The sequence below is a fragment of the Maniola hyperantus genome, chromosome 12 (genome assembly GCF_902806685.2).
Source record: "Maniola hyperantus chromosome 12, iAphHyp1.2, whole genome shotgun sequence".
Lineage (NCBI taxonomy): Eukaryota > Metazoa > Arthropoda > Insecta > Lepidoptera > Nymphalidae > Maniola > Maniola hyperantus.
In genome coordinates, this window is record NC_048547.1 from 11,041,352 (window position 1) to 11,063,564 (window position 22,213).

At 36.6% G+C, this 22,213-nt stretch overlaps 1 protein-coding gene across 1 annotated transcript; it reads left to right on the top strand.

The window, feature by feature from the left end:
• The first annotated feature begins 2,815 nt into the window (after positions 1-2,815).
• LOC138403122 (odorant receptor 13a-like) lies at positions 2,816-16,934 on the top strand. Its single transcript, XM_069502354.1, has 8 exons — positions 2,816-2,973; positions 3,414-3,662; positions 4,451-4,727; positions 12,596-12,792; positions 14,055-14,154; positions 14,863-14,967; positions 15,671-15,832; positions 16,822-16,934. The coding sequence occupies exons 1-8, from the start codon at positions 2,825-2,827 to the stop codon at positions 16,876-16,878; spliced, it is 1,296 nt and encodes a 431-aa protein (XP_069358455.1). The 5' UTR covers positions 2,816-2,824; the 3' UTR covers positions 16,879-16,934.
• The last annotated feature ends 5,279 nt before the right edge of the window (positions 16,935-22,213 follow it).

Here is a 22,213-nt window from a genome sequence, read left to right on the forward strand (position 1 = left end):
TATGCCAATAAATAAAATTTAAGTATCTATCTGTGTGTGATTTAAAATAACTGCCTCTTATTCATCATCATCATTATTAACCCAGTGCCGGCCCACCATTGAACTCAAGTCTCTTCTCGGAATCAATGCGAGATACGAGATAAGAACGACCTTTACCCATCTGATAACTGGGTTAAGGGTATTTTAACCGACTCCAAAAAATAACGTGGTTCTCAATTCGGCCCGTTTTTTTCTATGTCTTTACACAGTACAGTAGGTACTTACACCTTATTTTTAATTTATTTTTTTATTCAGATACAAGTTAGCCCTTGACTGCAATCTCACCTGGTGGTAAGTGACTATGCAGTCTAAGATGGAAGCGGGCTAACCTGGAAGGGGTATGGCAGTTTTATAATAAACCCATGCCCTTTGGGTTTCTACACGGCATCGTACCGGAACGCTAAATCGCTTGGCGGCACGGCTTTGCCGGTAGGGTGGTAACTAGCCACGGCCGAAGCCTCCCACCAGACCAGACCAGAAATTTAGAAATTATAAAATTCCAAATCCCTGCCAGGGTTCGAACCCGGGACCTCCCACTAATAAATAATTCAACAAACGAAATTTGCTAATGGTCCCATAAAAATTCTGGATTCAATTAATGAATTTTTCTGCGTTACTGCCTGTCTAAGTTATGAAGATTATGAATTATCTAAATATATAAAAAGAAAAGCTGACTGACTGACTGATAGATCACGCACAGATCAAAGTACTAAATCGATGGGGCTGAAATGCATGCAGATAGCTATTATGACGTAGACATCCGCTAAGAAAGGTTTTTTGAAAATTCAACCCTTTAGGGCTAAAATGGGGGTTTGAAGATTGTGTAGTCCACACGGACGAAGTCGTGGGCATATACCTATTATAGTATATTGTAAGTACCAAGCATCGATTTCTAAATCGTTGGTACCAAGCCACGACTTCGTGATAAGACTCCATGTCTCTCTCTCAACACTTCGACCGTGATGATGCAGGGTACAGTCCTAGTTCTAAACCATAGGAATTCAGGAAATGTTCCTGGTGTTATAATATTTTAAACCTATTATAGAAACGGCATAGATACGCACTATACGGTGAGAACATTGCATTGTTTCGACTACTAGCCATTGAAAATTGGAACCTAAAAAGCTAAAACTGTAAACAGAGGTTCCCTTTACAATATAGACAAGGAATAGACAAGAAATTCCCACGGGATAATTAATATTAAAGAAGGTTTTTTGGTTAATATGTAAGTATATTTCTTTAAAGTTGTCTTTAGACTAGAGACTTTCAAAGACGTGAAAGTAGCTAATTACAATCACTAAAAATGATTTTCAGGATTTTTCTGAATTCCCCGGGATAGGATAAAAAGTGTTAAGTATATAGGTAAGTACTACTTTATCAATCATCGTTCAATGCTATCAGCTACTATTATACGTATGGATAAGCCAAAACTATACTTGTACCTACCTGCATACTTGTTTCTTTCATAAGCTGTTGGTTCTAACTTCTAAGTTCTTTCGCACGACTTATCCGTCTAAATATGCATGCTGTAGCCGCCTATAATTTGAATTATACAATAACTTAGCACCTAGGATTTGAATAATGCAATTTTTTGTATGATTCTGTTGGTAGTTCAATAAAAATATAAAAATAAAATACGTAGGTAGCCTACTGCAAGATAATACAACCTATAATATCACTTGAGAATTAAATCTAATTATCTAATAAAGAATAAGGCCACTTATGTAAATTAAGGTTAGGTACATTACATTATTACTATAATAGGTTATTACTGAATTTCGGAATAGATGAGGACTGATTTATTTTTTAATCATGTGAATGCAGCAAATGTGCATCTAAATGTATGATTAAAATTGTAATTAATAGGAATAAAATTGTATTATTACTAGAGGCTGTACCTATTCTTAATTGTCATTTTAAGTACCTACCTTAATAATTTAAAACCATAGAAATTTCCGTTTTGTTTTAAAAATTTAAATCATTTATATTATGAAGATACTCGTACTAGCTGATTCTCGCAACTTTTTTTGCATTACCGTTGATCAAGGTTTAATAAGGATCGAGTATAAGGACGGACCCGAAGAGTCCCGTTGGCACCCTTCGGGTACGGAACCTTAAAAAATTACACTCGTTTCTTTCACGCTCGTATTTCACGATGAATTTATTCATTTTTGACTTATTTCAGAATCTAGTAGTTATATAAATTATACTTAGTATGTGGATGCTGTTTCACTATGAGTACATTTAGGCATCATTTTTGTAAAATTAAAAAAAAACGCACTTGCCTCGCTCGCACTTATTTTCTATTATTACTTTCTAATATTTTATTTTTAATAAAAGGTGTTTTAATTTCTATTTATAAAAAAGGCATAATAATGAAAAAATATCAAAATACATTTCCATACAATTTTCCTGCAATTTTCATTTGATCAGAAGCAAGGTTAATTTAGGAAGCATCCAGATCCAGACTCTGCGAGCCTCAGAATGCCATAATGACCACTGTTTTATACAAATTCCCATTATATAGAAGACTATCTGAATGACCAAAAAACCAGGCAACCAAAGTGGTGCAAATTGTAATTATTAAATTGATTTTAAAAACTTATTACCAGACATACCCACCTACAATAAAACGATTTTTATTAGATACAATTATTAATTTTAAAAGTAATTTGTATTGTAAAGATATGTAGTTATATAATATCAGGGGTATAAATACTACATGCGTATTTTATTTCAAAGACTAAACTTATTTCAGTTAATTCTTACGTATGTATTTTCAGATATGGCGACGCAGATTCTTAAGAATTTTTTTACTAAGAGCGATTTTGACAACGACTGTCCAAATATCGGTCTTTTCAAATATCACCCACAGATGGGAGTATTTCTTATGTTGAACGGAATTTTTTTTCATAACGCCGATTCTTATATCAGGTATCTTGATTTATTGCTTCTTACATAAAAACCTAATATTCTAACATAAAAATAAGTATTTGAATGTTCGTATTTTGTGCGTTCGCACAGATTTTTCGGGATTGAATTGGGGTACCTACTTAATTATTTGAATTTCGTTTGTACTTATAGAGGACGAAGAGGCAAGACGGACTTAAGGTTTATTTAAAGTTAAATAATAATAATTTGTGCTAAAACTGTTAAGTATTTTTATATTATATTTTTATATAGTCGGTACCGACTAAAAACCTCTATGTCCGACATAACTACTGCATAACCGTGGCCGGGTGGTATCCATGGATGGATTTTCCTCACGAGAAAAAAAATGGTACAGCAAATTATAATTAGGTAGGTAGGTATATTACTAGTTACTTTATAAGACCATAATATTATTACGATAAACAGTACGTTTTTGTTCACAGATTTGTATGGCCATTATTAATCAGCGCAGCAGCATTAATATCGTCAGCTTATGAATTAATGTTTATTTACCACGGAGTTGCTATAAAGGATTATTCATTTGCCACTGAATCTTTTTACTATTTAATTACTGTATTTACAGTCCCTATAGTTATTACAAGTTTACTTGTTAATAAAAGAAAGCTCGTGGACCTGCTTTATTCTATGGACAGAGACTTTCAGTACATTTGCAGTTTAGAGTCAAAATACAGGTAGGTACGGGAAACTACTTCTATTATTTTGATGTAATTTTTAGGGTTCCATACCCAAAGAGTGTCAACGAGACCCTATTACTCCCATAGGCCTCCGATGTCCGTCTGTATGTCAATAGGCTGTATTTCATGGATCCGTTATAAGTAGAAAGTTGAAATTTTCACATAGTGTTTCTATTGCCGCTATAACAATAAATAATAAAAAACCTCCCTGGCGCAGTGGTAAGCGCTGTGGTCTTATTAGAGAGAAGTCTCGGGTTCGATTCCCAGCAGGGGTTTGGAATTTTAAAATTTCTTAATTTCTGGTGTGGTCTGATGGGAGGCTTCGGCCGTGGCTAGTTACCACCCGTTCGGCAAAGCCGTGCCGCCAAGTGATTTAGCGTTCCGATACGATGCCGTGTAGAAACCAAAGGGGTATGGGTTTAATAATAACTGCCATACTCCTTCCAGACCTATGTCTAGCAGTGGACGTCTATTGGTTGATGATGATGATGACTCGTTTAAGGGTCAACTTTCTAAACCAAATATACTAAAATAAACTATATCATCAGGTTTGTAACTAATTTCGTCTTCGAACTAGAGACTACGTGACACGCGGACAGACAGACGGACAACAGAGTACATTAATAGGGCACCGTTTTACCCTTTGGGTATGAATTATGAAACCCTAAACACTTTTATGCAGAAATAGGATTTCTCTTTTAATTATATCAAAAATGAACAATAGTACTTACCTACTTACTTTCAATAAATTATTTGACTTTGACTTTGTTTCTTTAAAATTCCAGAAACACATTTCTCAAAGGACAACTGCTGATATGGCAACTGTGTATATCGTGGTTTGGTTTCACCCTGATGATCGCCTTTATGTATTTCTCCAGAACATTAGCAGTCCTTTTGTATCAAAGATTATTTGCGACTCAAACTGAAGACCTCATCAGGCCTTTGATCTTTCCTACTTGGCTTCCGAATGACGACCCTTACCGTACCCCTAACTACGAAATGCTTCTGTGCTTTCAAATATTCGTCTGTGCTGTAGTTGTCCCACAGACATTGTGGGATTACCTGAGCTTCAGGCGGTCACTGGTGAGTGGGGATCTGCTCCTTGCTGATGATGACCTTTGGGATGACCTTCCGATACACTTAACTGCACTGATTTTAATTAAGGGGTTTCGATAGCAAGATTGTTTAGCGATAATATGTACACGTCATAGGTTAATTTTGCACTTTTTATAGGTACCTATTTTGCTTGACGGTTTGTTCAGATCACTTATTTTAGCGGATTAATTAGCGTTTATTTATTAGTTGCGGTTTTCACTTGATTTCGCGAGTTTACACACTTTTTGGAGCGGAGCGGGTGTTTTTAATTGCGTGGCACATTCGTTGTGCAAAACAGGAGCGGTTTTCAGCGTGCGTAAGCGCCAGAATGCGGAATCGGACTGAAGGGGAATTTGAAAGGAAATGTCATTGCGTACATGTTTATGTGTGAGTTTGAATGTGCGTATGTGTGTATATAATAGATTATTTGCAAATATAATAAATGGCGTAAACAACTCCCCCGGCCTAGAGGCAAGCCTCTAAACAGAACGAAAAGCGTGATAAAATTAAAGCGTTAAAAAAAACAAAATTAAAAAATTAAAATTAATTAATAGAGTTAGTAGAATTAATAGCAGCCTATTGAGAAGGTAGAGGGCATATCCGTACTACTGGTCTGATGTAGTTTCCGGAACGCGTTCTAACTTTGACTGCTCGAATTACACTGTCTTTCCCTGGATAGAGTTCTTCTATAACTCCTAAAGGCCAGCAAAGGGGATGAACGTTAGAATCTTTGATAACAACAACAGCTCCAAGACCTACAGGATTGGAGGGAGTATTCCATTTCTGTCTGTGTTGTAGAGAAGTTAAATATTCTTGGCTCCAACGTTTCCAGAAAGAACAAGTGATTTTAGTTAGTAATTGATAGCGCGATAAGCGGCTGTCGGGAATATCTGATAAATCCTCGACAGGTAAATACTTTGCGGGAGTGAGATTGAGAAAATGGTTAGGCGTTAGCGCGGAAAGATCTGACGGATCAGAACTTAGAGTACATAATGGTCTACTATTTAATAAGTTTTCAATTTGAACTAGAACTGTATTCAATTCTTCATAAGTAAGGATTTGTGTCCCTATAACTTTATACAAATGAGTTTTCACACAGCGAACGTTAATTTCGCTGAGGCCGTTGAAATGAGGGCCATAAGGTGGACTATGCTTAAACTGAATACGATGTTCTGCGAGACGATTCTCTATGAAATTTTTATGAGCATTGGACTGTATGAGAGTGTAAATTTCATTTAATTTGCGTTTAGCTCCAAAAAAGTTAGTAGCTCCATCGCTGTAAACCAGACTTACTGGGCCTTTGCGTGCGTTTAGTCTCAGAAAAGCAGCGAGAAATAAGTCTGAACTGAGGTCTGAGACTAATTCTAGGTGTACTGCCTTGGTAGTCATGCAAGTAAATATGCAGACGTACGCTTTATGACTTTTAATACCTCGACGGCGAATGTGAGTTACGAAAAAAGGTCCCATGTAGTCCACAGCGGTGTGAACAAAGGCTTTAACTTGCGCTACTCTAAAGGCGGGCAACTCTCCCATTTGTGGAAAAGTAGATTGAGGGTTTACGCGAAAACAAATATTGCATTTGTGTACACGTTGGCGAATCAAGTTTCTGGCTGCAATGATCCAGAACTTCTGTCTAAGTAACGCGAGTACTAACGCGGGCCCTGTATGCAAATTAGTGATATGATAATAATCAACTATTAGCTGAGTAATGCGGTCTTTAGAAGGTAATATTATAGGGTGCTTTTGCCCAAAATTTAATTGTGAGTTGCTTAAACGACCACCAACTCTGATGATGTCGTCTGTGAGAAACGGGTTAAGTTTTAACATTGATTTAGAGCAAAGTCTATTATTTTTGAGAGCGTGAATATCTTGAGAGAAATGTTTATTTTGAACATAGCGAATTACATACATTTCTGCAAAGTCAAGATCTGAAACTGTAATAGAACCGCGTGATTTCAAGAGTTTAGAGAATCTTAATATGTAAACCATGGTGCGCAGTAATTTGGACCAGCTAGAAGAGCGTTCGGCCAAATTTTCAATGGGATGTTGAGCGTCAGAAACAGAGGTTTCAACTGCTAAAACAGTAGTTTTTGATTCTTCGAGATCTTCATTGTGAGCGTTTATTTGAAAAGGCGTAACGGGCCATTTCGATATAGGATGCGTCGTCCATTGAGGAGAGTTGAACCAGAGTTTGCGTTCTAATAATTCTTTAGGCGTGATTGGACGAGATATTATGTCAGCGGGATTTTCGCATCCGTTGACGTGAAACCAATGTTCAGAAGGTAATTTTGAATTTATTTCTGTAATTCTATTAGCGACGAATGTGTGGAATTTATATGCGGGAGAATGAATCCATGTAAGAGTTACTGTTGAGTCCGAAAAAGCGTAAATATTATTTATTTTGCAGCGTTTACTAAGAGTTTCGCGTACCAAATTGATTAAATTGGCTAATAGAAGAGATGCGCAAAGCTCGAGGCGAGCGAGTGATGTCTTCTTAAGCGGTGCGACTCTAGATTTTGATGCGAGTAAATGAACAGTTCCAGGCGAATGTTCATCTGGGCTCACACGTATGTATACGGTGGCTCCATAGCATTTTTCACTAGCGTCAGAAAAACCTATAAGCGTTACATGGGATTCAGAGTTCATACCAACATGGCGCGGAATTTTAATTTTTTCTAAATGCGGTAGTTCTTTACAGAATTGTTCAAATCGTTGAGCGATCGAGCTGGGTACTGGTGTATCCCAGGCGAGATTTAATTTCCAACATTCTTGGACGAGAAGTTTCATAAAAGCGGTAACTGGACCTATTAGACCAACAGGATCGTAAAGGCGAGCGGTAATGGAAAGAATTAAGCGTTTTGTATAATCGCGAGGACTCTCATTTGCGTTGATTTTAAAAGTGAAAGTATCGAGTTTAGGATGCCACTGCATACCTACTATTTTCGTAACATCTTGAGCATCTGAATCAAAATTAATTGCTTGCGGATTTTTATGAGAGCTAGGAATTTCACTGAGAAGTTTGGTGTCATTGGAGATCCATTTAGTTAAATTGAAACCACCTGCGTTGAACATATTAACCATTTCATGATAGGTTTCTTTGGCTTTCTCAAAACCATCGATTGAGTTTATGTAATCGTCCATATACATGTGATTAGTGGCTTCATTAGCTGCGAGCGGGTACCTGTCAATGCTATCTTCAGCTAGCTGACGCACTACTCTCATGGCGAGATAGGGTGAGCTAGATACTCCAAATGAGACGACAGTGAAATTATAAGTGTCGATAGATTGATCAGTGTCAAATCTAAAAAGAATCCTTTGAAAAGCATGATGCTCGGGCGTTAAATTTAATTGAAAATAATGTTTTTCAATATCTGCGGTTAGTGCGAATGAGAATAATCGTAGATTTATTAAGAGTTCAAATATATTATTCTGTAAGTTAGGACCTACATATAATAAATCATTAAGCGATTTTCCGGATGTAGTCCGACTGGAAGCGTTAAGAACAATGCGAGTCTTAGAAGTCTGCTTATCAGGGCGATAAACAGCTCTGTGCGGAATATAATAACAATTTATATCGCGTGAAGGATTATCTACTTTAGTGAGATAACCTTTGTCAATGTATGACTGAATAGTTGCGTTATAATCTTTTCGAAGAGCGGGATTAGCGTTTAATTTCTTCTCTAATTGAAGAAGGCGGTGTTTGGCAATCGAGTACGAGTCGCCGAGTTTAGCGGGGTCATCTTTAAAGGGTAAATGAACAGTATATCGACCTGTTTCATCGCGTGAGTAAGTATCTTTAAAGATGCGTTCACATGCCTCATCGTCTGGGCTTATGTGAATTTTATTAGGTACGTTTTCTAATGACCAAAAGCGTTCAGTAATTTCTTCGAGTGAAGGTGCGTCTACATTACATAAAAATGTTTTTTCTGAGTTAGAGTGGTGAGTTGAGTGGCGAGGTTCACAATCCGCTTTCCCCATGAGAATGTAACCTAGCGTGCTTTGAATTGCAACAACAGAAGAATTAGGTGAGACTACTTTGTCACATCCAATTAAAAATGGAAACAATTCGTTGCCTATCAGGCAATCGATTGGTCCAGGAGTGTGATAACTATCGTCAGCCATTGGTAATGAGTGCAAAAATTTCAACTGGGAGACATCGATGTGAGCGTTAGGTAAGTGGTCGGTAATTGTGTCTATTACCCTAGCGGTAATAGTATAAAAGCAGCGTGGATCAAAGCGAGAATAAATTTTAAAAGTTACAAATCCCAGTGATGTGCTTTCTGTTTGACCAATGCCTTTTACGACTGACGGAGCGAATTTAATTTTTAAATTTAAACGTTGGCAACATTCTTTTGATATAAAATTAGTCATTGAACCTGTATCTAAAAATAAGCGGATAGGGTATTGCGTATTGTTACTATATACATGCACTGTGGCGGTAGGTAAAAGTACGGTCGTATTTTTTAAATAATTGCCCGAAGACGTGGTCACCGACAGTGCTAATTCGGTAGGACTAGTTGTTTGAGTGTGAGACGCGGGGGGCGGTGCTGTAATTTTTGTTAAATCACTAGATCTCTCGTTCTGCGGTAGCGGCGGCATCGGAGCGCTGCTATTATTCGCACCATAGCGGTTCTGTGAGTAAGAGGGGGCTTGCGACTGTGAGGTCCCAGGTTCGTACCTAGGTCTAGAAAAAGAGTTACATAAAAGGCTGTGATGTGAGCTAGATACACAATTTCCACACCTTCCCTGGCTTTTACAGCGGAATTTTAAGTGAAAACCTAGGCAGAATTCACAAAATCTATTTTTCCTCACTATATCTAGTCTAGTTTTTGCGTCTTGACTTTTAAAAACCTCACACTTATAGAGCGGATGAGCGTTCTGATTTTTGCATATAATGCAAGTGCGTTGAGTATTTTGCGAATTTAAATTATAATTATTGTTGTTGCCGACTGTACTTGTATACGTTTGAGTTTGCGATTTAGGTTTGTATGAAATAGGTTTTTTATTGGGAGTTTGATGAACTTGAGTGCTTCGCAAAGTTTGAATCTTTAGTTGTTCTTTTAAAAATGTATTTAAATCAGAAAAAGTAGGAATTTCAATGTGTTTATGCGTCTGTTCAAACAATGAAACAGTCTCCTTACTTAATTTCGAGAGTGCGATATGCGTTATCATAAAATCTGACAAATTATTAATAGGTAGACGTGTCAAAGCTGCTTGCGCAGAGCAGAATTGATCAACAAAAGATTCGAGCGGTTGATTTTGTTTACAATTTAATATTGTATCAATATATTGAGCTGCCTGTACCCTCGTGTCTTGATACTTTTCTAATAATGCGTTCCATATAATAAGATAGTTTTCAGATGTAGGCGGGATTCCTGAACAGACTAAGAGCGCCTTATCAGTTAAACAACTAATCAAGTATTGAACCTTCTGTATGTCAGAGAGTCTGTTGTTATTATGAATAAGATTCACAAAATTTTCATAAAAAATTGTCCATTTTGAAGGGTTGCCATCAAAACTCTTCAAATCTATCGGAGGTAACTTTTTGTTTAACAAACTGTATTGATTATCACACTGAGACAAAGTGGTGGACTCGGTCTTAATCTCATTAAACGTATATTGTATTTGACAGTATAAAGTATCAAACGCGCCAAGAGCGGAGTAGTTCGGAACATACTTAGGGTCAGAGTTTAAATAGGCTGAAATTAATTCATCTAAATTCGTAGTAAAATCTAGACGTAATTTTTCCAAAGATTGAATGCGGGACATGAAAGTCGTTCTGTGTGCGTGGTCACTCACCTTAAGTGACAAATCATAAATTTGCTGAACTGATTGAAATAAAAATTCCTTTTTTGCTTCCAATTTAACGATTTCTACATTAGTCGATTCCTTTGTCTTAGCCATTTTGACTTTTGATATACGATAGTAAGCGTTATTTCAAACGAATAAGGTCGATTATAATTATGGATCAAAGAATAATTTATCGAACGGAATGCAGGTAGAATTAAAAAAAAACTTAAAACCTAAAATACTGAGAAATACATGTAAATAATTATATATAATGCGTTAATATAATATAATGCGATGATCTGAACACAAATATGCGTAAATATACAAAATTTTTGTATATTTTTTAATAAATTCGGTACTCGATGTATGAAGCGTGATTTGATTCTTACCTATGAAATAAGTATTGGAATATATAAATAGCGTTTTCAGTGTTTTGTTGTAAGTGTTTTTTGAGGGAATATGGAAGGTTTAAAGGTCAAACGGGATAGTTAGGGAACAGATTGGATCCAGGACGATGGGAACAAAAGGATCGGATCCCGGTCGATGGAACAAAAGGATTAAATCCGGTTCGAAGGACCACAAGGATTGTGGGATTACCTGAGCTTCAGGCGGTCACTGGTGAGTGGGGATCTGCTCCTTGCTGATGATGACCTTTGGGATGACCTTCCGATACACTTAACTGCACTGATTTTAATTAAGGGGTTTCGATAGCAAGATTGTTTAGCGATAATATGTACACGTCATAGGTTAATTTTGCACTTTTTATAGGTACCTATTTTGCTTGACGGTTTGTTCAGATCACTTATTTTAGCGGATTAATTAGCGTTTATTTATTAGTTGCGGTTTTCACTTGATTTCGCGAGTTTACACACTTTTTGGAGCGGAGCGGGTGTTTTTAATTGCGTGGCACATTCGTTGTGCAAAACAGGAGCGGTTTTCAGCGTGCGTAAGCGCCAGAATGCGGAATCGGACTGAAGGGGAATTTGAAAGGAAATGTCATTGCGTACATGTTTATGTGTGAGTTTGAATGTGCGTATGTGTGTATATAATAGATTATTTGCAAATATAATAAATGGCGTAAACAGACATTCTGTGGTAAGTTTGTGTAACGCGATGTGATTATTTTGTATTATATACTACTATACCTACTCCTTTGTATTATATACTGTTAAAAACTATTATGATTTCTGATTGCAAAAGTGTGTTTGTTTGTTGGTTTGTCCTTCAATCACGTCTCAAAGGAAAAACGGATAGACGTGATTTTTGCATGGGTATAACTAGTTAAAGATCTGGAGAGTGACATAGGCTCGGTATCATTAAATACATAATATTACCGTGACAGGCTACCTTTTATCCCGGGAATTCAAAGAGTTCCCGCGGGATTGTTGGTTTGTCCTACAATCACGTCGCAACGGAGCAACGGATAGACATGATTTTTTGCATGGGTATAACTAGTTAAAGACCTGGAGAGTGACATATATGCTACCTTTTATCCCGGGAATTCAAAGAGTTCCTGCGGGATTGTTGGTTTGTTGGTTTGTCCTACAATCACGTCGCAACGGAGCAACGGATAGACATGATTTTTTGCATGGGTATAACTAGTTAAAGACCTGGAGAGTGACATATATGCTACCTTTTATCCCGGGAATTCAAAGAGTTCCTGCGGGATTGTTGGTTTGTCCTACAATCACGTCGCAACGGAGCAACGGATAGACATGATTTTTTGCATGGGTATAACTAGTTAAAGACCTGGAGAGTGACATATATGCTACCTTTTATCCCGGGAATTCAAAGAGTTCCCGCGGGATTGTTGGTTTGTTGGTTTGTCCTACAATCACGTCGCAACGGAGCAACGGATAGACATGATTTTTTGCATGGGTATAACTAGTTAAAGACTTGGAGAGTGACATATATGCTACCTTTTATCCCGGGAATTCAAAGAGTTTCCACGGGCTTTTTTAAAAACCTAAAACCACGCGTACGAAGTCGCGGGCATTAGCTAGTTCTGATTAATTATGATTCGTATTTCGTATGTTTCAGTTTACGTGTATATCCTATTTCACATTTTCCTGCATTACTATTACTTGATGAGTATGATAATCTATGACTGCGAAGTACTTTTCAATGACCTCGACCCCAGCGTGGTGGAACTCTCTAAATATGAGCCTCGTCGAATAGAAGTGCAGTTAATCCTTAACAGTAGGATGAGGAGAATTGTCAAATGGCATAATTTGGTTATTCAGTAAGTATTTTTTTTTATTTTTTTTTTATTATTCATGTACCAAAAATTGTAGTTACAAAGTAATAATAAATTAAGTTACATCGGAAATGCTTATCTCTAAACAGAGATTTCTTCCAGCTTCCCATTCAAGGTTGTGAGTAAGGCGTATCAAGAAGTGGAATAGGTCTACGGTACTAGAATCTAATAAACTACATAAATATCTTATAATAAATACCCAAATCAACTTATATACAATAATAATACTTATCATAAATAATTATATACATAATATATGAAAAATATACCTACCTAAAAGTACCTACCTCATCATCATCATCATCATCATGATCAACCCATCACCGGCTCACTACAGAGCACATGGTCTCCTCTCAGCGTGAGAAAGGCTTTGGCCATAGCCTACACGCTGGCCAAGTGCGGATTGGCAGACTTCACACACCTTTGAGAACATTATGGAGAACTCTCAGGCATGCAGGTTTCCTCACGATGCTGTCCTTCACCGTTAAAGCAAGTGATATTTTATTTAACCGGTAAAGGAGTGGACTGAAAACCGAAAGGTCGCCGATTCAAACCCCACCCGTTGCACTATTGTCGTACCTACTCCTAGCACAATCCTGATGCTTAGTTGGAGAGGAAAGGGGAATATTAGTCATTTAACATGGCTAATATTCTTTAAAAAAAAAAAAAACGCACATAACTCCGAAAAGTTAGAGGTGTACACTGTACCTACCTACCTAATTACAGTGATTTGTTTAAGTAGCTATCTGCTTTAACATAAGTAAAAACCGGCCAAGTGCGAGTTAGATTCGCGCACCGAGGGTTCCGTACTTGGATATTTTTTGTCATTTTTTCATTTTGTATGATAAATCAAAAACTATTATGCATTAAAAAAATATGTATTAGAAGGTACAAGTAAGCCCTTTCATACCCTTTTTGGTATAGTTATCTTACTTTGAAAATTGAAACACATTTTATTTTATTTTTTTAAACCACAAATTTACGGTTTTTGGACTTTTTCCTTCAGTTGTGCTATACGACCTACCTATCTGCCAAATTTCATGATTCTAGGTCAACGGGAAGCACCCTATAGGTTTTCTTGACAGACACGACCAATGGACAGACAACGAAGCGATCCTATAAGGGTTCCTTTTTTCTTTTGAGATACGGAACCCTAATAAACAAATATTAATTAGATATTAGATATTATATATATAGATATAATTTTTAAAAAAAATTAGATATTAAAACAACATTAAACTCGGCAGATCGATCGATACAGTCTCATCAGTCTGCGGTCCTCTGCTAGTCTACCAAGTGATGTTCAGCTCAGTTCCCATTTGCTTGATGGCCTACCAAGTAGCTGAAGTAAGTAGCCTAAGTAGTTTATAAACGTACCTATCTACAAGTAGAGCTAGGCCACACGAGTAGATATAGACTAGGCTATCAATCGACAAATAGCAAAATTGCAATAGGTAGGATGTTTGATATTTAGGTTTGTAATTTATCACGGCCACTGTTCGCCTTCTCTTGATTATTATTAGACTAGATGATGCCTCCGACTTCATCCGCGTGGATTTAGGTTTTTAAAAATCCTGTGGGAACTCTTCAATTTTCCGGGATAAAAAGTAGCCTATGTCATTCCCCGGGATGCAAGCTATTTCTGTACCAAATTTCGTCAAAATCGGATGAACGGTTGAGCCCTGAAAAGCTAGCAGACAAACAGACAGACAGACACACTTTCGTATTTATAATATAAGTATGGATTAAAGAACATAATGCACGCATGTAAGTCCACTATGTCAAAATGACAGTGTTTTTTCGTTAAAAATTTCGAAAACTTTCTACAGCCTCGGAAAGCATTCTTCCTAAAAACTATTTACAGTACGCAGCAGAAACGATCTTTAGAAAGAGATAGCGGTATTGTAGAGCATTGTCTCTGTCGCAAAACGTCACATAGGTATCAGTGACAGAGACAACGCTCTAGAAAGCCGAAATCTCATTCTAAAGGTCGAAGACTCGATGTAGGTAGGTACATTCTTTACTGTCGTGTACTGTATGTTCACTGTATTTTAGTCGTTGGAGCAAGGGAAATTCAATGTTATCTTTGCAATGGTTACCGTTGCGAGTTGCGCGCAGCTTTGGATACCGTGCTACCTCGGGACACTATTTAGAGACAAAGTAAGATTTCATGAACTATTTACTTAAATTAAAAAATTCAACGAAACTGTAAGTATAAAAAATTCTAGGTGAAAAATTGTACAAATGCGGATTCGCGTGAGTACCTAATGACAAGAGGAGAGCTAAGTAGAGCAAACAGTTTCTTAGAACACTCTCCGAAATATAAATATCCCGTGGGATACCGACAGTCAGGCAACCTCGCGCCGATATTTAACTTTGGAGCTAAGAGCTGACCAGTCGTTACCATTTCGCCAATCTCGAGTCTTTAGGCGTGAGGATCCACCGAATCCAGTGCTGCTGCATCTCTTATGCTTAAGCTACATTAACTTTGCTCAGTATTTCATTAAAAAGAATCTATAAGTGGCACATCAAAATGCTAGAATCCAGAGATGTAATATGGATTATTAAAAACATACAGTCGAATTGAGAACCTCCTCCTTTTTTTGAAGTCGGTTAAAAAAAAGAAACATTATCGGAAAAGGGGCTTAGGACCTTTTTGGGAGGTTGGTGAAAGGAGGCAGGAAAAACCATGGCGTCAGACGATGGACACAAAGTTGTACTACTTATGTATTTCATCCAAGACTATAGGCAATGGAAAAAAGAATAAGTGTCATATTGAATTAATACAGTGTATTTAATTAGTATTTGGCGTTTTATTTAGGTGTATATTCACTTCACTTTTATCGCAATTTATCATGGTCAGGCATTCGCCGTGGGCGACGCAATTTGGAGCAGCGGCTGGCACGCGACGCCGCTGGGCCGGCTGCTGCGCAATGACATCTCGCTGGTCATCATGCGCACGCAGCAGCCCCTCAGCATCAAGTTCACGGGCTTGCCCAATATCGATCTAGAAACCTTCTCCTCGGTTTGTATATTCAATGAAAAATGATACATTACTACATTCTATCTAAGTAGGTTTCGTATATCGAATACGAAACCGCCAGCAGTAAACACCATATCCAATATTCGTTCCGAATTTCAGAAGGACACTCAAATAAAAACCGCCAAAAGTCAAAACACTCGTATTTCTTCAAATTCCTACAAATTCATAGATCATGAATTTTATTAAACTAAGTAGGTAACTTCATTAGATAAATAATAATCCATTAATCCATCCATTCTATTATTATAAATGCGAAAGTGTGTCTGTCTATCTGTCTGTCCGTCTGTCTGTCTGCTAGGCTTCCACGGCCCATTCGTTCAACTGATTGTGACGAAATTTGGTACAGCGATAAGTAGCTTCCAACCCGAGGAAGGCTACTTTTTATCCTGGAAAAGCAAAAAGTTCCCACGGAATTTTTAAAAATCTAAATCCAGGCGGACGAAGTCGCGGGCATCATCTAGTAATTAATAATTTTATATCATTACTAAGAGCGCTTACGCACTGCATTCGTTCCGCGTGGAAATACGTTCCGAAGTAGTCATAGAACTTTTTGTATAGTAGTTTACGCACTAGTCCTACTTCCGTCATCCAATTTCTCTCCGTCATCCGAGAGTCTACAATTCGAAAGAAATATTCAGGCCGAAGTATCCATAGAGTCCGTAGTACTGTTTGTGAACGCTTTTGCAATTCAGAGTGCGTAAGCAATATCCGAATGTGGTCTGAGTTTTTTATGTCCATATTTTCACGGATTCGGATCGGATGAGTGCGTAACCGATCTAACAAATACAAATCCATTTTTAAAATACCCTCACTATTAGTGTGGTAAGTAGGTAGAGATCGTAAAACTGTGGTATGACTATAATATGTAATACTTACCTACTTACCCGTAATTCAAATTAGCTTTATGCCCCCGTAGCTGTCCATAACGATGGCTACCGAAAGAATTAACACATTTTCTCTAACATTTTCAGATAATGAGCACGGCATACTCGTACTTTACCATACTGCGTCAATATAGTAAAGAGTAAAGACTTGGTAGACATGCTTAGGTACCCACTTACCTAATATTATATTTTATTATCTGTATAATAAGTTTAATTTCTAACATAAGATTTTATAAGATGCAATAAAATTTTATAAGAACTTAAATACTCATGTTATGCAATATACTTACCTAATCTAAATAAATAATATTGAAGTACCCGTCTGTCTTTGATTTCAAAATAATATGCCTCTTATTCATCATCATCATCAACCCACTGTCGGCTGCCGACTCACTACTGAGCACGAGTCTCTTCTCAGAATCATGGAGATAAAAACCATTTTCACCTATCTAATTACCAAACTAATGATATCATGCCTCGCATGAGTTGCCCTTATAGAATCAGCTCAAACTTCAAGGCTATTAAGTTACAGTAACCGATTTTTTTTCGATTTCTTTACCGAATTACACACGAATCGAAAAGCAGGAATCATAAGATACAAGAAAATGTAGGATTGTCTAAGTAAAATTTTCAATGTTCAGGGTTAGGTACCTACTAAAATAGCGTACAGAATCGCAGAGAGACCGACGACGACGGCGCGGCGGGAAGCGACGCCGACGTAGTTTTCTACCATGAAGAGATTCAAATCTGTGTTAGTAACAGTTACTTACTTCTTCACATTAGATAACAGTACTTAAATCTTAAAGTGTGCAAGCAAGGGCAATAAAAAGGCTATAAAATTCATAACAAAGTTTCAGTTTGCTGCATGCGTCACACGCCAGCACGAAAGACTAATGACCGTTTGATATGCTATCGAGTCGCATCGAGGCCACTTCCTCAGCAGCCCTTTGTTGTTCAAACATGATAGCTATTCATGTAGGTATTAAGTATATATAATTTGCGCGGACATGTCAAAATGGAAGAGCCCGTTCCAACCCGGCGCAGCCGCCTTATTCTGCAGGAAATACATTTTTTTTGGTTCCATACCTCAAAAGGAAAAATGTCGTTGTCTGTCTGTCTATCTGTCTGTCTGTCTGTATGTCAAGAAAACCTATAGGGTACTTCCCGTTCACCTAGAAACATGAAAGGCAGGTAGGTAGGTCTTATAGCACAAGTAAAGGAAAAATCCTAAAACCGTGAATTTGTGGTTACATCACAAGAAAAGAAAACGTGTTCATGAGCAAAGAATTAGTATTTTTAATTTCCAAAGTATACCAAGTGGTGTATCATATGAAAGGGCTTTACTTGTACACTCAAAAACAGATTTTTATTTATTTTGAAGCACAATAGTTTTTGATTTATCGTGCAAAATGTTGAAAAAAATACCGTTCAAAGGTTCTTATCTTCCATATCTCCAAAGTTTACCCATCGAAAAATCTGAAATAATTATGATCAATAGTAATTTGTGTATATTTTACAGGAAAATAAAATGAACGCTCTATCATAGTTTTTGTGATATTAACAATAAACTCATAATCATTCGCGCAGTGGAGCGACTCCATAAGAAAACACCGTTAGGTTTGCGGTTCGTTACCAAAAATGATTCTTACCGTTTTTCTTCTTCTGTAGCGGAACCAAGATGCACGAGTCTGACTCGCACTTGACCAGTTTTTTTTACTGATTGCCGCAAAAGGCAGTAATTTCTATTGTTTTTTACGGCAGCGCAAAAACACCGTATGCGAGACGCTTCTGTGAATCCACCCATAATCTTTAAATATGTAAAAGGAAAAGGTGACTGACTGACTGATCTATCAACGCACAGCTTAAACTACTGGATGGATCGGGCTGGGCATGCAGATAGCTATTATGACGTAGGCATCCGCTAAGAAAGGAATTTTGACAATTCAACCCCTAAGGGGATAAAATAGGGCATTGAAAGTTGTGTAGTCCACGCGGACGAAGTCGCGAGCATAAGCTAGTTTTAAATTAAATTACTTACTTTGCTACTTCATAAAATTGCAATATTGACCAAGAAAAGTTAGTTTTAATTTGGCTTCACGTTTCTTTTATTTGTCTGTGGTAACGACAATTTTTTTAGAAAACATAATAATTAGGTATTTATTACTTAAGTATGTGTTATGTAAAGAAGATTAGATAAGATAACTTTTTTATTTAGGTAGGTACCTACCTAAATAAAAAAGTTATCTTATCTATTTAGGTAATGTGAGGAATGTGTTAGGTGAGCCTCAATAGCTCAACTGGTATAGGAGTGGACTGAAAACCGAAAGGTCGACGGTTCAAATCCCGCCCGTTGCACTATTGTCGTACCTACTCCTAGCACAAGCCTGACGCTTAATTGGAGAGGAAAGGCGAATATTAGTCATTTAATATGGCTAATATTCTTAAAAAAAAAAAAAAGAATCGCACTATCGAATTCAATTACTTAGTATTAGTACGGCTAACGTAACTAGATGACGCCCGCGAATTCATCCGCGCGAATTAAGTATGTTGTAAAAATCCCGTGGGGACTTCGATATATTTGTTTTTCCGGGATAAAAGATTTCAGTATATTCGTCTAGGTATATAGATAATGGGAACAGTGGGAACATCTCTGATCTAGATCAATTCGTTGTAGAGAAACAGCAGACAAAAAAGCATCAACACTTAATTACCTTTTAATTACCTTTTAATCAATCTTAGATTCCGGTCAAAGACACAGTAGGTAATTAAAGTGTGCCCGATATTAAAGTCTCTGACTTAAATCTGTTTCGTTTTAATTCTAAGTAAAGTCTGAGCGAACACAAAGTAGGAATGATCTATAAATCTCAAGATTTATGTTTCGAACTATAGGTATCACATCACATAGCCCGTGGGTGGATAAAATACGGGACTTTTAATAATAGCAATGCCTCTCTCTTTTGTTTGAACGACCACGCGCGACCTTTCATACGTTGATGGTAGTTATGTTAGAAACCTTCACGAAATGCCTACAACTGTACAAAATTTCAAAGCAATCGGATGAACTACCTATGCGCGAACGTCTAGAATGATATATAGTCCGTACAAAATGAGAACTCACTCGCCATTTTAACTCTGTTTCAACTGATACCTAGGTATGTCAAAAGTACGGTTCACCTTTAAAATAAGGACTTCAATCCTACTTTGACATGACAGTTGACACATACAGTTAAAATGGCGAGTGAGATCTCATTTTATACGCGTTACACAAACATTTTCATTTTTTATTTATAAGAATTTCTTATTATCGATCGCTAGGCAATGATAAAATCAAATCATGAAATAAAGTTGAAAACTAAAACCTGACTACGACCGTCTTAATTACGTAAGTAAACGCTGAAATATTTTAGTAAAGTAACTGGTAAAGGTAACTGTCGCTTGGTATATTTTAATAGTATACTACTTATATTATTATTATTATTAATTATTTTCTCTTTCATTTGACATAAATCCACTCGATACTATATAAAAAAAATTAAAGACACTTTTCTGTGTATAACATCCGTCAGATCGATTTTTTTTTGGTTCGTACCTATAAAATGTAGTTTAATGTCACCCGGACCATAACAACGAATCAATTGACATTTTCATGAAGTAGTTTAGCCGCTATAGTAGAACACGCATAGATAGACAAACAAACATACATACATAGCCTGCCAAAATCATAACCCTTCCTTTTGGCTTTGCCATAGTCGGGTAAAAACGGCAATCGCCGCGCCCCTAACGGGTTAGCAGTTTAGCACGTTGTTGCAAAATGCAAATTAGAAAACCTAAGTTATTAAATTCGTAGGTACCTATAGAGACTGATAAAAAATACTGCATTGATTGACGATTGATTATCGTGGTGATATGAATATGTAGATAAGATTAAAAAGAATATGGGATTAAGAAGGTAGGAATATATTATGTAGGTACCTAATATTTATTAAATTTGTATGTAGAGGTCAAATCAAATTGCTTGACAGCATTTAACCGACTAAAAAAAGGAGGAGGTTATTAATACGACTGTACTTATATTTTTATTTTTTTGTATGTTTGTTACGCGATTACTCCGCCAATTTGATATTTCTTTTTTGTTTGGTAAGTCATATTTCAGAAGTGGTCCTATTTTAATTTGGTGAAGATCTGATGAATATCTTCGAAAATGGAGAACGGAACTCCTTAATGGGTAACAGTAAATTGCACGCGATTGGTATAATAGCTTAGTAAACAGTAGGTTTTTAACCAGGCATAGCATATCTTAATACCTACCTACTGGGGTCACTAAAAATTTAAGAAATAAAAATTTTAAATTATAAAAACCGACTTCAATAACCAACCACAAACACTAAAAAGTAAAAAATAATTTAATTTATTACCTAATATATATTATTCATACCGAATATATATATTTATTACCGAATATTATATTATACTTACAAGAGTTATTGTATTTCTATAATAATAATCTCTGAGAAATAATTTATTTGTGACATAGGCAAATATCGTATTCTCAGTTTATCTGTTTTATTTTTTATTTAAGTATTTACTAACTCCACGGTATACCTAATGTTACTTTTATCCTTTTTATAAGAACATTTAAGAATTGTATAGAATATGCCTAGGAATTCTATACAATGTCTAGGAAAGGTATGACATGGTAAACGATAGATTACATATTTTATTATACGTTGCCAAAACAAATCCGGTATATTTTGATGGAATGACTAGATATTCTATGGAATGACTGAATTATACACATTGCCGGTAGCATACACAATGATCCAAAAAAACATATATGTAACTAGCTGCCCTGGCGAACTTCGTTCCGCCTAACAGTCGATTTAATTTTTTTAAATTTTTCTCTCCGTAAGAACCATCCTCGTACTTCAAGGAATATTATAAAAACAGAATTAGCGAAATTGGTTTAGCTGTTCTCGAGATTTGCAATGACCAACACATTAAGTGATTCATTTTATATTATAGAGATAAGTAAGTAGGTACTTACTTAATTTAAACTATTTTGTTTTGGATGATAACCTCTGCCTCTAATACCTATCTATCTTGGACTCTAAATATCGACCCCATTAAAGTTTGTGATGATATAAGTAAAAGAACGTAAAAATATTTTATGTAAAAAATATAATTGACTGTTCTTGTTTTATCCAAGAATTAAATTTTATCGTTCTACAACGATTGGTAGAAAAGAATTTAGGACTCAATATACTTAGGTAGGTACGGGAATAGGTCTAAGGTGCTAGAATGGGGACCTCGCACTGGAAAGCGCAGAGTTGGAAGACTCCGCACTAGGACCTAGGTGGACAGACGATATCAAAGGAGTCGCAGGGATCCGCTGGATTCAGGCGACGCAAGACCGTGGTGTTTGGAAGTCTCTACAAGAGACCTATCTCCAACAGTTGGACGTCTATCAGTTGATAATGAT